This window comes from Epinephelus fuscoguttatus, linkage group LG10 (assembly GCF_011397635.1).
Source record: "Epinephelus fuscoguttatus linkage group LG10, E.fuscoguttatus.final_Chr_v1".
Classification (NCBI taxonomy): domain Eukaryota; kingdom Metazoa; phylum Chordata; class Actinopteri; order Perciformes; family Serranidae; genus Epinephelus; species Epinephelus fuscoguttatus.
Genome location: NC_064761.1, coordinates 14,156,745 through 14,173,336, shown reverse-complemented (window position 1 = coordinate 14,173,336; position 16,592 = coordinate 14,156,745). Strand labels below are relative to the sequence as shown.

At 41.6% G+C, this 16,592-nt stretch overlaps 2 protein-coding genes across 2 annotated transcripts in view; one reads left to right on the top strand and one right to left on the bottom strand.

Annotated features, from left to right (window-relative positions):
• The window catches only part of ccdc17 (coiled-coil domain containing 17), a 42,288-nt gene that overhangs the window by 8,798 nt on the left and 16,898 nt on the right, over nucleotides 1–16,592 (bottom strand). Inside the window, exons 2-3 of the mRNA XM_049588597.1 lie at nucleotides 510–598; nucleotides 60–124 (exon numbers count right to left, since the gene is read on the bottom strand). Coding sequence (XP_049444554.1) covers nucleotides 60–124; nucleotides 510–598 — 154 coding nt within the window. The remainder of the gene's footprint in view (nucleotides 1–59; nucleotides 125–509; nucleotides 599–16,592) is intronic.
• Nucleotides 540–16,592, top strand: part of lrrc7 (leucine rich repeat containing 7) — a 149,022-nt gene continuing 132,969 nt past the window's right edge. The window contains exon 1 of the mRNA XM_049587918.1: nucleotides 540–778. The gene's annotated coding sequence lies outside the window, so the exon portion shown is untranslated. The remainder of the gene's footprint in view (nucleotides 779–16,592) is intronic.

Genomic DNA, 16,592 nt, shown 5'->3' with positions numbered 1-16,592 from the left:
GTGCTGCATTTACCTGCCTATATTAAGCTGCTCTGAAGCAACAACAGCCTCCATAATACTGAGACAGACTGCTGCTGCTGCTGCTGCTGCTGAGAGCTGAAATATTCAACATCCATCCACACCTCTGACAGAGAGACAGAAACAGCAAGAGAGAGAGAGTTGAGGACTTGAACTTTCTCTCTCCCACATCTCTCCTCCTGCTCTGCAACACACACTCACACATGCCAGTCTGTTGCTAAGCAACTGTAAAATAAAGCGGTAGGCACTGAAGTCAGAGAGAGAGAGAGAGAGAGAGAGAGAGAGAGAGAGAGAGAGAGAGAGAGAGAGAGAGAGAGAGAGAGTTCACAAGTACCGCAATCCACTACTGTTTGTTTGGCTCTGTGCATGATCCCACCACAGCTCTCGGTATACCATCTGTGGATCTGCGAGGACTTCTGGTTTCCTGTCAGCTGACCAATCAGCGCCGGCTTAGGGGGCTGGGAGGCGGGCGCAGCGGTTCCCTAGGTTACCTGTGTGATTGACGTCCAGCCTCCTGCAGCGGAGCGCGCGGCGGTGTATCACTGATGCTCCCGCTTCCCCCCGGAGACTGTGGAGAAATCTGGAAGAGAGGAAGAGACGGAGAGAAAACAACAGGAGCAAGAGGAATGCTAATTCTATAAAGTCCTCCGCCGTCTTCCTCCTGCTCTGTTTACTGGAAAGATGAAAGCTGGAGTGCTGGAAGAAGCCGGCTGAAGGGAAAAGGAGAGGGAAGGATTCCTGAAGAAGGGGGGATTTGTTGGTAAGAGAAGCCCCTTGTCACTTTTCTGTCTGTCTTGGCTTCACCAGTCACCTGTCCTTGCCAGCACTGAATTATGGGATAGCAGGTTAACAGGGTTTTTGGGGGGGCTGTATGTTATATATGTGTGTGTGGGTGAGACAGAGAGAAAGATTCTCTGCATGCTGCGTGGCTGAGGGGGTTTGGTGTTACTGTATGTTCCGTTGGCTGCCTGTTTTACAGTAAAGGCTTTAGCTGAGTCAAGAGCTGCTTGTCTATATGGGGATATAGGAGCCAGAGTGATTAAAATGACACCCATATGAGCTGTGTCAGTCATTTCGGGGGCTTCAGTTACAGCTGAGGCCAGGATTTCTAGGCTTGCCTACTGTATCTGCATAGGAGGAGGAGTATTAATTACATAACGCTCCATCTATACTCCTGTATCAGGGCTGTGCAGCATCACACTGTCCCACTAGTCCAGAAAAGCTTCTCTGCTACAGTCATTTGGAGGAGTGTCTGTTTTCTACTGTAACCTAGAAAGACACTGAGACTTTATTTAGTGGGATAGTGTGGCGGAATCCATCCATCTGTATGTATATTTTTATATATCCCTGATGTGTGAGTTAAAAAGTGTGCAGGTGACAAAACTTTTGATCCCCAGTGACTGGGTTACAATTTGGAAAGATCATAAAAAAGGAAAATGAGACACGGGTCATTTCGCTGTAAGTGAAATGGCACTCGCACCCAGCTCTCCGTGCCACCAGGATTCCCTAAAACATCCATTAGTCACCTCAGGGTCGGGTGACAGCCGGCTCCTCCGTACCCTCAGGACACAGCTGTGCACAATCAGGGGACTTGGCTTTCCGCTTGCCTGCTCTCCTGTTGAGAGTCTTCTGCCCAGCCACCTGAAGTGGCCTCAAACACTTTTAGGCTGTTCTCAATCAGGTGTGAAAAGTTTCATCTGCAGGAAATCTTGCTTTTCTTCCTCTTTTTTTTAAGGAGCATTTTCATCCTCCTGTTGGGGTTTTGTGAAATTGGGGTTGGACTACAGAGAGAGACAAAGTGACCTTGTAAAGACAATTTTCCCAAGACCCAATATCTGAAAATTAGATCCAGTGACAAAGACAATTCGACTGCTGAGGTGCCCTGTTGGGAACACGTTGTCTTGAACTGAGACTTCCCTTGTGTCAAATAAAAAGTTACAGATGCAGACTTACATGTTTTGCTGTACTTTTGTGAATGTAGAAATGCAGCAGTATAAAATCATTTTCTGTCTTCTAGGCAATAACACAGAATTAGGAAGGCTCTCACATTTGATCCAAAATATAAACACTTTGCATTTCTTGATTGTCAGTATACATATTGTAGTTACAAACTTTTACATGCAAAGCTGAATGATTTTAGTTGATTATCTATTGGCAGACAATGAATGTGCAACTATTTTGATAACCAAATAATCATTATATGTATCTTTTTCAGGTAAAAATGCTAAATATTTACTTGTTCTAGCTTCTCAAATTGGAGCAACTGCCACTGTCCTTTGTCATATTTGATTCAATAGTGCTTGGATGAAACAAGCAAGTTAGCTAAGTGTACTTTTGATGTGTGTTTTCTTACACTTTGTACACAAAACAGTTGATTTATCGATGTCAGTTGATAACGACAACAATTGTTGGTTGCAGCCTGACAGACATTTAACGTTTTAACATCCATATAACTGATTTAGGTCTTTTGTATTAATGTCAATAGGCTCTCTAAATACTGAATTATATATAACCTGTGAAACAAAATCAACCATAACACATCATACAGTCGTTTTTATGAGTGAAGCGTATAGTTGACTAACTTAACTGATCCTGCTCACATTTTTAATGCATACCCTAACCAGGGTTTTGGTAAAATTAAAGAAATGCTCCAAATAGCCTGTTACCATGTTAAGTAATGTTAGAGGAAACTAATAATGTTTGTTAAAATATAATGACAGTCCAAAGCTCAGCACTAGAAGTCATTTTGGCACTGCACTGACCCTGGTGACACATATTTTTTAGGACAATTCTGATTATTTTTTACTGTTTTAATGCAGAAACTAAACAAATGACAATAAAGGGGATTTTTATAGAATAACATGGCAGTGTGGAGAAGGTTTTGAAACAACATTTTTAGACCATAATGTAGGGAGATATAATTTACAGGGAAAAAAATCATTAAATAAAACGTGAAATTTCATGATTTTTTTTTTTTTTTTTTTTTTAAAAAAACAGTCTAGTTTTTGACAAGTCAGAAATATCTGAGGGGAATTTAAAATCAAGATCCCAAAATGTTCTAAATCCTGGATATGGCCCTTATTTGTGATAAACATTTTCAACACTTACATTAATTGAGTTAAACATAAGCTAGCTTAAGACCGATTAAAACAGAAATGTATGCTTCCCAAAAAATAAGTATTTATATCCATGGGTGTAGATTTCGGGGGTTGCAGGGGACGCATCCCCCTCAATATTTAAAACGTGCATTTATCCGCCCAAATATAAAAACATGAAAGTAGCAGAGGACTTTTATTTTGACAATATTAATGACAGTTACACAATAAATTGATGCAGCAAAATTAACCAGAATGCAGGAAATTAAGTGAGTGATGCTCAAAAAACCCCCATTCCATATGTGTCCACCCCAGTGTTGAAAAGAAACTTACACCCATTTTTATAGCATCAAAATTCTTAAAAATCTCATATTTAAAAATGCACTTTATCGATGGTCAGTGGATGGAACTGACTTATTTCTAATACATTTTTGAAGAGGATGTTGTGCTTCCCCTGCCTGTGATCGCACACTCCTCCTGAATGGAGACATTTCATTCCAACCATCTTGTTGTAACTGACTCACTCTGCTCATAAAACTCTGCTCCATCTTGTCAACTGGAAGAGAACTGACTAACATGGCAGCCTCGCTGCTTTTTGAATTCGTCTTGGGTAACTTAAACAGATCCTGTATACAGTTTATATTTTTATGAAGCTGTACGGTGACTACAGGTCTGATATCGTCCACATAATGAACTCACATCCTCGCTGCAGGTATAAATCTACAGAAGAAATCCATCAGCTTAGCTAACAGCTCCGATGGAGGCTGCAGCCTTCCTGTTTGCTATCAGTGAGACTTTATCAGATATTCCATAGCATTACAGTAGCTGGAGCTGGAGGTGTTCGGGTGTCTCGAGCTGCTGCCTGTCTGCCTGCCTGTCTGCGTAGGAGGAAACATCTCATCTTCACAGCTCTGTCTACTGCAGATATAAAGCATTGGGATTTGTTTCTGCTTCATTAGACTGCATGCAAAGCAGTGGCAGGGAAGATGACAGAGAGAGAAAGGGGGGGTGGGAGGGGGTGAGACAGACCAGGAGCCAGATTTGAGCCCACAACATCACAAGTACATGGTATTCACCTTAGCCCACGGATTCGCTGGGATGCCCCACAGCTGAGAGATTCTTCCAGCCAAGTGTACAGTAACATGATTAAATCTGAGTCCTGGTAAGCCTCAAATCTCGCCCGACTGGAGCTGACTGGTAAAGGTTTCGTGAAATCATTCGTGTTTAGCACAGCCTGTAAGATCACAGGATGACAGTGTATCAGTGACAGTTTGTCAGCGGCAATGTGTCAACAGGAGGTGTGAAACTGCAATTATCGCCAAATTCAATTGTAAAAGTATACTGAAATGACTCGTTTTAAAGGGACAGTTCACCCCAAAATCAAAAATACATACATTTCCCCTCACCTGTAGTACTGTTTATGAGTCCTCAGTTTCATCTAGGAACTGTTTTATTTCACCCAAGCTAAACCCGCCAACTGCATCACTGCGCAGAAGGAAGAGTGCATGTACTCATGGAAGATAGGCTCTTGTGAAAGCGCGAGATTTAAACAATAATGGCGTCCTCCTCGACTGAGCTGTAAGGTTAGCTAGCTCAGTGATGCTAGGTGAGCTAGCAGTAGATGCATGCTTCCTTCTGTGCGGTGATGCAGTTCCTACATGAAACTGCTCACAACAAACTCTGTGGATTATCCTGAGTAACTGGGTTGTAATTTCTGGAAAGAAACATTGCGGTTGAGTTTTTTATATTAATTTTTTTGGAGCTTGGAACATTGCGAGTGCCATTTAGTTCCATAATATTGGAGAGAAGGCAGATGCCTCTACGGTTGTTATCCCCAACACTCGGCAACTCACACCAAAACAATCTAGACTGATAGGTTGCACTATGGGTAAGAGGAAAAATATGTATTTTTGTGATGAATTGTCCCTTTAAAACTGAAATTAAGTGTCAAGAATACACTCATGCTGGGACTATTTCATGTGTCTGAAATTTCGTAGAATAATTGAATACAAAAATGCCATCTTATTCAAACTACATTCATGATTACATCCACGCATACATTTGTACATCTGAGGGCCTGTACTGACAAAATGCATTCCTAATCCCCTAGTTTAGCCTCACCTTTAGTCATCACCACTACATGCCTAATCCTTTCTGTCCAATAGTTAGTTGAGAGGATACAATTTTCATACCTGCATGCTAAATATGAAGCTACAGCCAGGAGACAGTTAGCGTAGCTTAGCATAAAGAGTGGAAGCAGGGGGAAACGGCTAGTCAGTACGAACAATGGTGCAAACAATACTGCACAAAATGCAATTTAAATAGAGGAGCTAAAAGATCTGATAATGTTGCTTTAAACAAATGAAACTGCAAAGCTGACTGAATCTTTAGAGGGGTGTTACTGGTGTTGGATGACACTGACACAGTTTTTGGTCCGTGCTCAGGAGAGGTGCATCATGGGGAGTTGCTTATGCATCATTTTATACACCTACACATGTATAAAATGATGCACAAGCCATTTAGAATGTTTAGATGTGATGGTATGTTGCGGCCAGTTTAAAAGCTTCAATGTTAAAGCAAGCAGATATAGAAAATACTCTATACAGTGTTTTACACTAATGTCCAGTACAGTACCTGTCCCATACTGTACCATAGATATATGGACTGCCTCTCAGCAGATTCCTGTGTGGAGGATGTGCATGTTTTGTTGTGTGCTCGGCTGGTGTTACTGCCAGTGTGTGTGTATATATATTTACACCCAGATGATTATCCTGTCTGGTTCCAAGGTTACGCAATCTCTCTGAAGGAGATTTGGCCACGATGACACCCCGTGGCCCTAGCTGTATCACACTCATGCAGCACTGTGAGGTACAGTTTTAACATCCTACAAACAAAAGTAGTTGCTAAGCAATATCATCCAAGAGTCAGCATGGATGCTGCAGCTGTATTTGTTGCCTGGCAACATTTTGCTTATTGAACGTCCTTATTGAGCTTCAGCGGTTTAATTTCTAATGGGGAAAAGTAGTGACACGCTGGCCTGTGTCAATAGAGTCTGAAGCAGTTTATAATATTTAAACGACTTAGTTGAGGGGATTTTGATTTGGTCTATCTGCCTGAGGAAGAAGTGTTGATGTTTTTGACTGTGGCTGACAGCTGATGTCATCCCACAGATCTACAAATAAGGATCGCTCCAGCAGCCAAGCGACATCATTAATCATAGAGCATGTCCAAAATCCCCAGTAATTACAGGGAATAATTCATACTGTCTTTTCTTTCTTTTTTGGAAAACTGCCAGTTTAAAGATTGACGGTTTCTGATAAGAGCCTCTGGGAAGGTTAAACTTTGAGTTAAAGTCAAGGTCGGGAGTAGATCTTCTTGAGGTGGAGGGATATGAGTCTGGTGCTAAAGACAACACACCCATCGTACACAAGTGTTTTCACTTTTGGCGGATTAGACCTTCTCAGGACGACTGGTGATCTTTTAAAAAACAACAAAAAAGTTGCTCACTTTTGATGCAAGTGAAAGATTTTTGCTAGATTTCCTACTAAATGGACTTGTATAATGTCTTTCTAGTCTTCAGACCATTCATAATGCTTTTAACACTACAGAGCCACATTTAGCCATTCACACACGCTTACACACTAGTGGCCAAGGCCAAGTGTCACCTGCTACTCAAATTCGACATTCACATCCACTCACACAGAATTTGGGGTTCAGTATCTTGTCCAAGAGTACTTCGACATTCGAGCTCGATTAGCCAGGGATCAAACTGCCAATCTTCTGATAAGTGGACAACCCACTCCAGCTCCTGAGCCACAGGCCTTTTTCCACAGAGGACATTTTGACATGTCACCGTAGGGAAAACCACTTAGCTGCTTCAGTTCAGGGTCACTTTCACACTGTCAAGGCTTAATGGGCAAATTAAATAGAGCTGAGCCATCATTTATTTTGACTTACTCCTGTGCTTTTCCTGCCATGACAAGTCAGAAATGTTTGCTGTGATAAAGGCAAATTTGGTGAAGACGATGTCACTTCCAGCTGCCATCTTTATATGAATTGGGAAATGGAGTTGGAACTTATCTAGATGTACAAAAGACTATTTAAGAATTCATGAAATATCCTCAAAGCTGTGGTCGTTACCAGCAAGCCCTCTAAATTAAGTAACAAAATGTGTTATTTGACATGCAGTAAACCTGAGAGTTTTAGATCCTCATGGTCTGGGACCCTGTGGTAGTTGCCCAAATAATCCAGCTGGTCACACAGCTTTGATTTGGGGAGGGAGATTACAATTACAGAAAGTTACTGTCTTTCTTGTAATTGGGTAACTGTGCCGCAACTTGAGAAACAGGTTGAATTATTTTTATTCTGGAATTACCTTCCAACAGCTGTAAGCGTTCATCAACAACCTTCTCGGCTTAAGAAGAAAAACAGATGCTCTACGATATGAGTGTAATGATGATGTAATGACATTAGAGGCATAAACTGAGCCTAGAGCGTCACTGGCTCTGCTGCTGCACCTGTTAGGGTGGGACAATATACACATTTATGGTTGTTTTACATTTATGGAGATTGGTTACATCATCAAACTGCCAGCGTAGGTATTCCCTGAAGGGAGGTCTAATCAGCCAGAATAACAGAAAACATCTGTAAACCAATTAGATCAAAGTAGGTCCAGTTACAACTGGGGCACCCTGACCTATATATGCAGACAGGCAGACAGGTTAAAAAACAGACATACAGAGAGAAAGATTGTCAGAAAGACGGGGCTTTCTGTTTGTGAATGAACTCAGACAAAGTGTAGATGAAATATTTCCAAAGTAGTCTGGTTTCTCAAAGACTGCCTGTGTGTGTATGTGTGTGTGTGTCACTGTATGTATGTGTGTGTGTGTGTTTGCTTGCCTGTATAGTTACTGTATGGTTGCATCATTCTCAGTAGGATTTTGAAACAGTGAGAAATGAACAGAGAGGGGAAAGAGAGAGAGGGAGACAAAGACTCTGAGAGACAGATGAGAGAAACAAAGCTCGCCAGGTTTCCACTGATTTTTGTGACATATTGACGCCGACATTGAAAGATACTTACTTCATCTGTCACAAATCAAGAAAACGGCATGAAGAAATGATGACACAACTACAGTAAAGAGACTGAGAGCGACTCACCCGAATAACTTTGAACTGTTTCCACTATTGTACAACATGAAGGCTTTTTAGTCTGTGATCAACTAACAGCCTGCAATCGATGTCTCTGATTGTTCTGCAGCTTCAGATAACCAGTGTCTACTCAGTGCTGTTGTTCAGAATAAGGAATCAGTGCATTCATAGGACTGAGAATCTATGTGTTTTGAGTTTTTAATGTGTCTCTGACACTTGGAGACAAATTGCAGTTTTTGCAAAAGCCACTGAGCCATTGTCCTCCACTACAGGACCACTTTAGAACCAATGACCACCGTTATCTCCAATGGCAGAAGAAGTATCCAGATCCATCACATAAGTAAAAGCTAATACACTTGGCAGCTTGGCATTTAAAACCCTACCCAAGTTAAACAATATTATCAGCTACATTTAATGAAAGTATCAAGAGTAAAAATACAATTTCTACAAAGTCTACTCTGTGACTGCTACATTATTATATATGACATTATTAGGTTGGTTATACATCAGTGTGTAAGCAGCATATTGCTGTTGTAGCTTGAGTTGGGTCAAAAGATAAATCTCAGGGAGTCTTGAAAATAATGAATGTGGTACTAAAGAAGAAAAAAGTTCTGCTAAAACTCTTTTTTTTTCCACTTTTCTCAAATCAAACTTTTTTTGTGTGGAGAGTTTTACTTCTTTTTGCCTCAAACGAGTCATTTAAATAAAACCCATCTGAGGGGTTTATAGTGAAAAAGGATCAAACGTAACACAGCATTTTATTTTACATAATTATAATCCTTAAAATGTTAATCAAAAAGTTGCCACAGCTGTCAGATAATTGCAGACAAGTAGAAAAAATACTGTTTACTTAGTAACAGAGTAAAAGTGCCACAAATTAGATATACTTATGTAAAATAGAAATACCTCAAACTCAAAGGTCCAGTGTGTGGGATGTAGGGGCATCTATTGGCAAACATTGTGTAAAATATTCATAACTATGTTTTTAGTAGTTTATAATCACATTAAAATAAGAATCATTGTGTTTTTGTTACCGTAGAATAAGCTGTTCATATTTACATATGGAGTGGGTCCTCTTTCACGGAGTCTGCCATGTTGTTTCTACAGTTACCCAGAACAGACAAACCAAACACTGGCTCCAGATAGGACCATTCACATTTTCATGTTGGTCGCTGTTCTCTTACGTGTTTGGCACACAGGAGAAGTTTTAGCTCTGCAACCTCAACACCACATGCCACTAAATCCTACTAGACATATAAACACAGTACTTGAGTAAATGTACTCAGTTACTTTTCACTGCTGATTATCTCTGCACCTGTTCCTGAAAGAAAATGTGTGTATCTTACACTTTCAAACTGGTTTTGTGTGCCAATGTAGTTTCACAAACCTTCGCAGGTGAAGGAAGGTTTTTATTCTTTGTTTCTGCTGTATGAATGTAAGAACATGGTGCCTCTCCATCTATGCCAGTTATGGCTTCTGTAGGTGGCCGACAAATGCTCACCTTATTCCGTGAGGCTGAATCATGTTGTGATTAATTTTGCACTAATTGTGCTCCAGGGCGTACATAATACAACAGGCCATGGAACAAAAGCCTCTTATGTTTACAGCCTGGCAGTTTCTTTGTTTATAGCATCAACTGTCGCAACAACAAACAAAACAGAAGTCCACCCACAAACACTTTTTTTTTTTTTTTTGCGTTTGATTTGATTTACAGAAAACAGAATCATAAACCAGCAGACCTATGGAAATGTTATGTGTGTTAACTTTTGTGATTGAATCAGAGTGAGCAGAAATCAGGAGAGACTGTCAGAAGTGATCTCACTTTATGTTGGTTAGATGTAAATCCCTTAATGTGATTGACGATCAGTGAAATGCTTGTTCCTCCTGTTGACAGTGGAGACAATCAAACACTGTCTGTTCAGAATCAACACAGTTTTGATCAGGACAAGCCATCAAAACGCTTAATTGAAGATCTAAAAATATAGCTGCAGGGGTGGAAATCCACCTGACGTTTGTGTGTGTGCGCGCCTCTGCATTTAATATCGGCCAACAAAATCACAAAACCCACGTAAAATGGCAAAATTTCCAAGATACAGATATTCTGCACTAATTTTCATGACAATCCATCCAGTAGTTGTTGGTGAGATGTTTAAGTTTGGACCAACTGACAAAAGGAAAGGACCATCCTCTGAGCCACGCCACAAGCATGGCTAAAAACGGTGTGTTTCTCCTTAAGTGATTGTTAGTTGAAGTTTCAGTTTTACTAAAAAACTGCCTAAACTACCTTTCATCTCCTCTTTACTCTCCCCTTTCCTTTTTGCTTTCCTGACCACTTTTGTTTCCTCCTCTCCTCTTACCTACCTTCTGCTCCTCCCCTCTCCTTGTTTCCTTTTCTCGCCATTCTTTCGTTTCCTTTCCTCTAATTTCCTTCCTTCCTTCTGTCTTCCTCTCCTCTTTGCTCTCCTTCTCTCTCCCCTTTTATGTCTTTCTCTCCCTCATCTGTCTCCTCTCCTCTTTTTCCATCTCCTCCCCTCCATTCTCCTCTTTTCTCTAGTTTCCTCCTCTCCCTACTCTTTCTCCCCTCCTCTTTTGTTGACTCCTTTGCTCTTTCTGCACTCCTCTTTGTTTCTGCCTCTCCTTCCTTCTTCTCCTCTTTTTATCCCCTTTCTCTGATTCTTTCCTCTCCTCCTTGTTTCCTCCTCTCCCTGCTCTTTCTCCCCTCCTCTCTTGTTGACTCCTTTCCTCTTTCTGCTCTCCTCTTTGTTTCCTCCTCCCCCTTCTGCTTCTCCTCTCCTCTTTCTTATTTCCTCTTTCTATTCCCCTCTCCTCTCTTGTTTCCTGCTCTTCCCTTTCTCCTCTCTTCTCTCATTTCCCCACTCCCTCCTTCTTCTCCTCCCTTCTTTCGTATCCCCTTTCTTTCCTTTCTTGTTTACCCCTCTCCCTGCTCTTTGTCCTCTTCCCTTTTGTTTCTGGCTCTCTCATTTTCTCCTCTTCTCTTTCATTGTCTCCTCTCCCTCCTCCTTCTTCTCTCCTTTCTCTCATCCCCTCTTTCTCTTCTCCTCTCCTCCCTTGTTTCCTCCACACCCTACTCTTTCTCCTCTCCTCTTTCTCCTCTCCTCTCTAGTTTCCTCCTCTCATCTTTCTCCGCTCCTCTCTCATTTTCCCTCTCCCTCCTTCTTCTCCTCCCCTCTTTCTTATCCCCCTTTCTCTTCTCCTCTCCTCCCTTGTTTCCTCCTCTCCCTACTCTTTCTCCTCCACTCTCCTCTTGTTTCCTCCTCTCCTCTTTCTGCTCTCCTCTCTCATTTCCTCCTCTCCCTCCTCCTTATCATCTTCTTTTCCTCATCCCTCTTTTGAACCCTCCTCTCCTCTGCTCTCCTCTCCTCTCCTCTCCTCTCCTCTCCTCTTCTATGATTAGCTGCGGCTCTGTAGGTTACCATAGCACCCGAGAGAGAAAAAGTCAACCCACACAGAGTCTCCTGCCTACCACTCATTCTCTTCCTCTCTCGTTCTAGTCTGCCATTGTGTCTTTACTCTTGCTCTCTCTCTGTCTACCTCACCTCTTCCCTCACTGTCCTTTCTGCCTCCTGCTGTTCTCCTCCTCAGCACGACGCCATTGTCGTTTTGTTTAAAAAAAATATTGTTTACATCTTGTGGGGATTTTGTACAACTGTGTTCACCTGACTGTGTGTGTGTGTGTGTGTGTGCAGGCTTATATGCATAGATGCTTGGTTATGAATATGCAGATATGTTCTGCCCAACATGACAACTCAGCTTCACTGTCCGCCCACACACACAGGATGCCCATGGACACACACACACACGCACACACACACACACACACACACACACACACACACACACACACACACACACACACACACAGATCCACAGGAGAGAGTGGGCTCTGACTGGGCTCTCCAGACTCTCCAAAGTTGTTGACAGTTGCAAGCTAGAAACACTAATGTGTGTGACGTCTCCTGTTTTCTTTGTTTGTTTGTTTTTCTGTTTTGTTTTTTCTGCTTAGTTAAGTGTCTGTGTAAATGCTAGCAGAGCATTAATTGCAAATTTGTGTGCGTCATTGTTTGTAAGGCTTGTGTTTGTGTGTATCTGAGAGAGAACGACAGCATGTGACTCATCTGAGAGCCAACTATTAGCCAATTAAATGGGTCGGTTTGGGGCGTGAACCGCAGCCTGCGGTTGTTGGCCAGTTTACGTAGACTATATAGTGCCCATGCGGGTATGTGCATGAGTCAGTTCACATAGCCCAGAATCACAAATGTGTCTCAGAAGGCTTCATAACGTGTGCAACTTGCAGTATCCTCTATCTTAAAGGGGAACTCCACCTATTTTACACATCAAAGTCTGTTTACAGGTCTTGGGGAGTACTACTGCATATGCAAGTTGTATAAAGCCTTTTTGTGGCTCCAGAGAGAGCTGTGCAAAGTCTGATAAATGTCCTCAAGGGGTGTCACTCCATGGAGTTCTGTTAAACAAAACTTGGAGTAAGGGGAAAGAGAGGAGAAAAAACAGGAGGAGGACAAAGAGGATTAGAGGAAAGACGTGAGGTAAAAGAGAGGAAACCAGCCGGCTCTGGCAGCCCATCCACACTCCACTTCCCAGTGATCTTTCAGAATACCATCTGCTGTCTGTTCCATTCAGTGTTTACTGTGTTAAATAATCTATGTGGCCCAACGATCAGCAGGATGCTTCACTGCTGATGAATAATGGTTGAATGGCAAATTTGGCAAATTTGGTCAATCCCACAATCCACCAGACGTGGATGTTTTTTAGTGACCCATTGCAGACTTTGCTGCGTTTTCTGCTGGTATAGTACCACGAAAAGTGTGTTTTTTATGGAGATATGGATGTTTTTACAATTGGAATTTAGCCCCCACAAAGCCTAAAGTATTTCACCCACTCAAACACTGTTGCAGACCAAGTACCCCCCTCATGACAGCAGTACTCCCCAATGGCAGTGGCCCCCCAGCAGAATAATGAACCATGCCACACCGCAGACATCGCTCAGGAATGGCCCAAGGAATGTGACAAAGACCTCAAAGTGTCAACCTGGCCTCCAAATTCCCCAGATCCCCATCTGAATGAACATCTGTAGCACGTTCCATTAACCCACCTCACAACCTACTGGACAAAATGGATCTGCCGCCAACGCACTGGTGCCAGACACCGCAGGACACTCCCAGAGATCCTGTGTCCATGCCTCGACAGGTCAGAGCCAAGTCCGATCCAAGAGGCCCCACCTTGGATTAGGGGTACATCTGGGGTACCAGCACATCACAAGAATCCTTGGGCAGATTGGGACCTGGGAAATTTAGGAGCTAGGGCTACGCCTTCTAAACAGTTTTTGTAGTGTGGCATGCTGCTTTTTTCTGCTGGGGGGCCACTGCCACTGGGGAGTACTGTTGCCTTGAGGGGGGGTACTTGGTCTGCAATGATGTTTGAGTGGGTGGAACATGTCAGGTAGTATCCACATGAATGCCAGAACCAAAGTTTTCCCAGCAGAACAATGCATTGGAACAAAAAAAATCAAAGTTTCATTTCTTTATTTTTCTCAGCCACACTTTTCTTTTTCATTGTCATTTTGAAGCTTATTACCAAATGTACTGATGCATCCTGGATTGATTCAGTGCAGGCCTTCAGCAGTGGTTTACTGTATGTCGTTGGTGTTTTAACAGAGAAATATAAAAAGTGTGGGCTGTCCTCGGTCAGGATGTTAATGGAGTTTTGCTCACTTGTTTGGCACAAACAATGCAACAGGGGTGGGCAAGTAAAGAGCAAAACTCAGCAGTTGGGGTGAAAACACAGTCGCCTCCTTGCTGATGTGGTTAAAGTCATGTGCATGTACGCATGGAGTGCGTGAGGTAGGAGTTAGGTGTTAATGGTGACCGATTACAACAGGTTACCAAAACAACGTCTGAACATGCAGCTGAAAGGGACAGTGAGTGATTAGTATGGACAGTCATGAGTCATTGTGATAGTTTGGAGACGTTTATTCAGATTTAACACTGTTATGAATTTGTATGTTAATGAGTCGTTAGGAAATGATCGTGGAAAAGCATAAAAGGTTCGATCACTGTGATAGATTAAAGGCTTAAATAGTGTGTGTGTGTGTGTGTGTGTGTGTGTGTGTGTGTGTGTATCCCTGTGCATGCAGCAGGTGGAGCCCTGGTTCCAGTGTTGAAAGTCACATTGATTATAGATGCATGTGTGCATAATCATCTTGTGGGAACTCACCTCTCTTATGGGGACACAAATCGAGTTCTCACTAGGTCACTTTTTAAGGTTAGGCTTTGGCTTTGTAGAATTAAAGTAAAATTTTGTAGGATAGATAGATAGATAGATAGATAGATAGATAGATAGATAGATAGATAGATAGATAGATAGAACTTCCTCTCCATTTCATCACACTCCTCTTTTCCATGCTCTGCTCATTAGTTTCCATGGTAACAGAGTGTTGCTGAGTTGGTCGTCAGGCTGCCCACTCAGCCCGCACAGCTCTCAAACACACACACACACTCACACACATACACTCATTCACCCATAGATACTCTCAAACATAGAGATACACAAATATGTAGGCCTATTACAGTTGCACTGACTTAAGGACACAACACACTTCGCAATGACACAGTTACATTGTGGATGAATACACACACAAACTACACTCATACAAGTGTTTTGTTGTTTTGAGGTTTTTGAACCGTAAGAATCCTTATCACTCGTCCCATCTTGTGTGTGTGTGTGTGTGTGTGTGTGTGTGTGTGTGTGTGTGTGTGTGTGTGTGTGTGTGTGTTTCCACGTCTGTGTGTCATATATTCCCCCAAGAAGAAACAAAAGGCCTTTTTTTTTTTTTTTTTTTTTTTTACCTCTTTAGGAAAACTTAACTTAATGACTTCATAGTTCGGTCAGTGATCAGATGCTTGCAGACATGGGGGCGTATCCGGACGTATAGGTAAAATACATGTACTGTGTATTCCTTTTACATTGGTCCTTGGAAGGATAGAAATCCAAGGAGCACACACATGCACAAAACTCCGTCAGATATGGTGTGTATGGGGTAGCTAGCCCACTCAGAGCGCTGCAGAGACAAAGACAGAAACAGAAATACCAAAGTAGGTTAGAGCAAAGCATTCTGGGATAGCAGGATACCCCCTGGGCTTCTGCAAGAAGCTCTCTTTTCTTTTTCCCTCACGCTGCTTCTAGCTCCGACTCTTTCTTTCACTTTTATTCTGCATGTTTTCCCCTTTTTTGCTCTATTTCTCTCTTTTGCGTTCTTTCTCCTCACTGATTTCACGCCTTTATTCTCCCTCTCTATGTGTTTTTGTCATGTTTTTCCTTTTTCAGCATCAGGTTTAATGCTGCTTTAATTCCTGTGTGTGCAGCAGAGAGAAAGTGAGAATAAGAGGTAATCCCTCACAGGTACCAGATAAAGATGTTGGAATCTTTTGTTTTGTTTTGTTTTGTTTTGTTTTGTTTTTAAACCAGACCCAAAGACTCAAACGTTTTACATCTAAATCTGTCCTAAATCTTTATCTCTGTTGAGCCTTTGTTACCCTAGCTTGGTGAGCTTTCATCCTTCCCCTGTTGTATCGTTTATGACTGTTTTTTTCTTGTTCCAGTTTTGGCCACTAAGCGGAGTCAAGGCAAACATTACATCTCTTCTCTGGGATGAAATGCCTTGATGTTTTTATCAATATTTAATCTCTTAATCATCTTATTGTTAGCTTTCCTCACTTGAAAAAAAGAGCTTGTTACTTTATATCTAAGGTTCCAGTGGGCACTAGGAGTGGGATGCAAGTACATTTACTCAAGTACTGTACTAAAGTACAATTTTGAGGTATTTACTGTTGTTTATTTCCATTTTATGGTATGTTGCACCTCTACTCCACTATATTTTAAAGGCAAATGTTGCACTTTATACTGCACTACATTTATTTTAAAGCTTTAGTTACTTTGCAGATTCAGATTATCAATACAAAATATGAATCAACTAGTAAATTATGATATATTATTACAGATTTTGTTGCCCTGTAATATATAAAGAAATTGAAATGAGCTCCGCCTTTACCAGCTGCAACATTAAAGTGATGAACACATTAAGGCATCAATAATATAATATATACATTAAAATATATTATTCTGAAATGGGGCAGTTAATGTGTAACTACAGCGATCTCTTTTATACTTTTTTGAATCTAATTTTTCTTCTGCCACCATTAGCATGTGCCAACACTTATCAACACTACACAGCAGTGTTGTAAAGAAAGAAACTTTTCACTTACTGGTGGCACACAGTTCACAAACAGTAAAGCA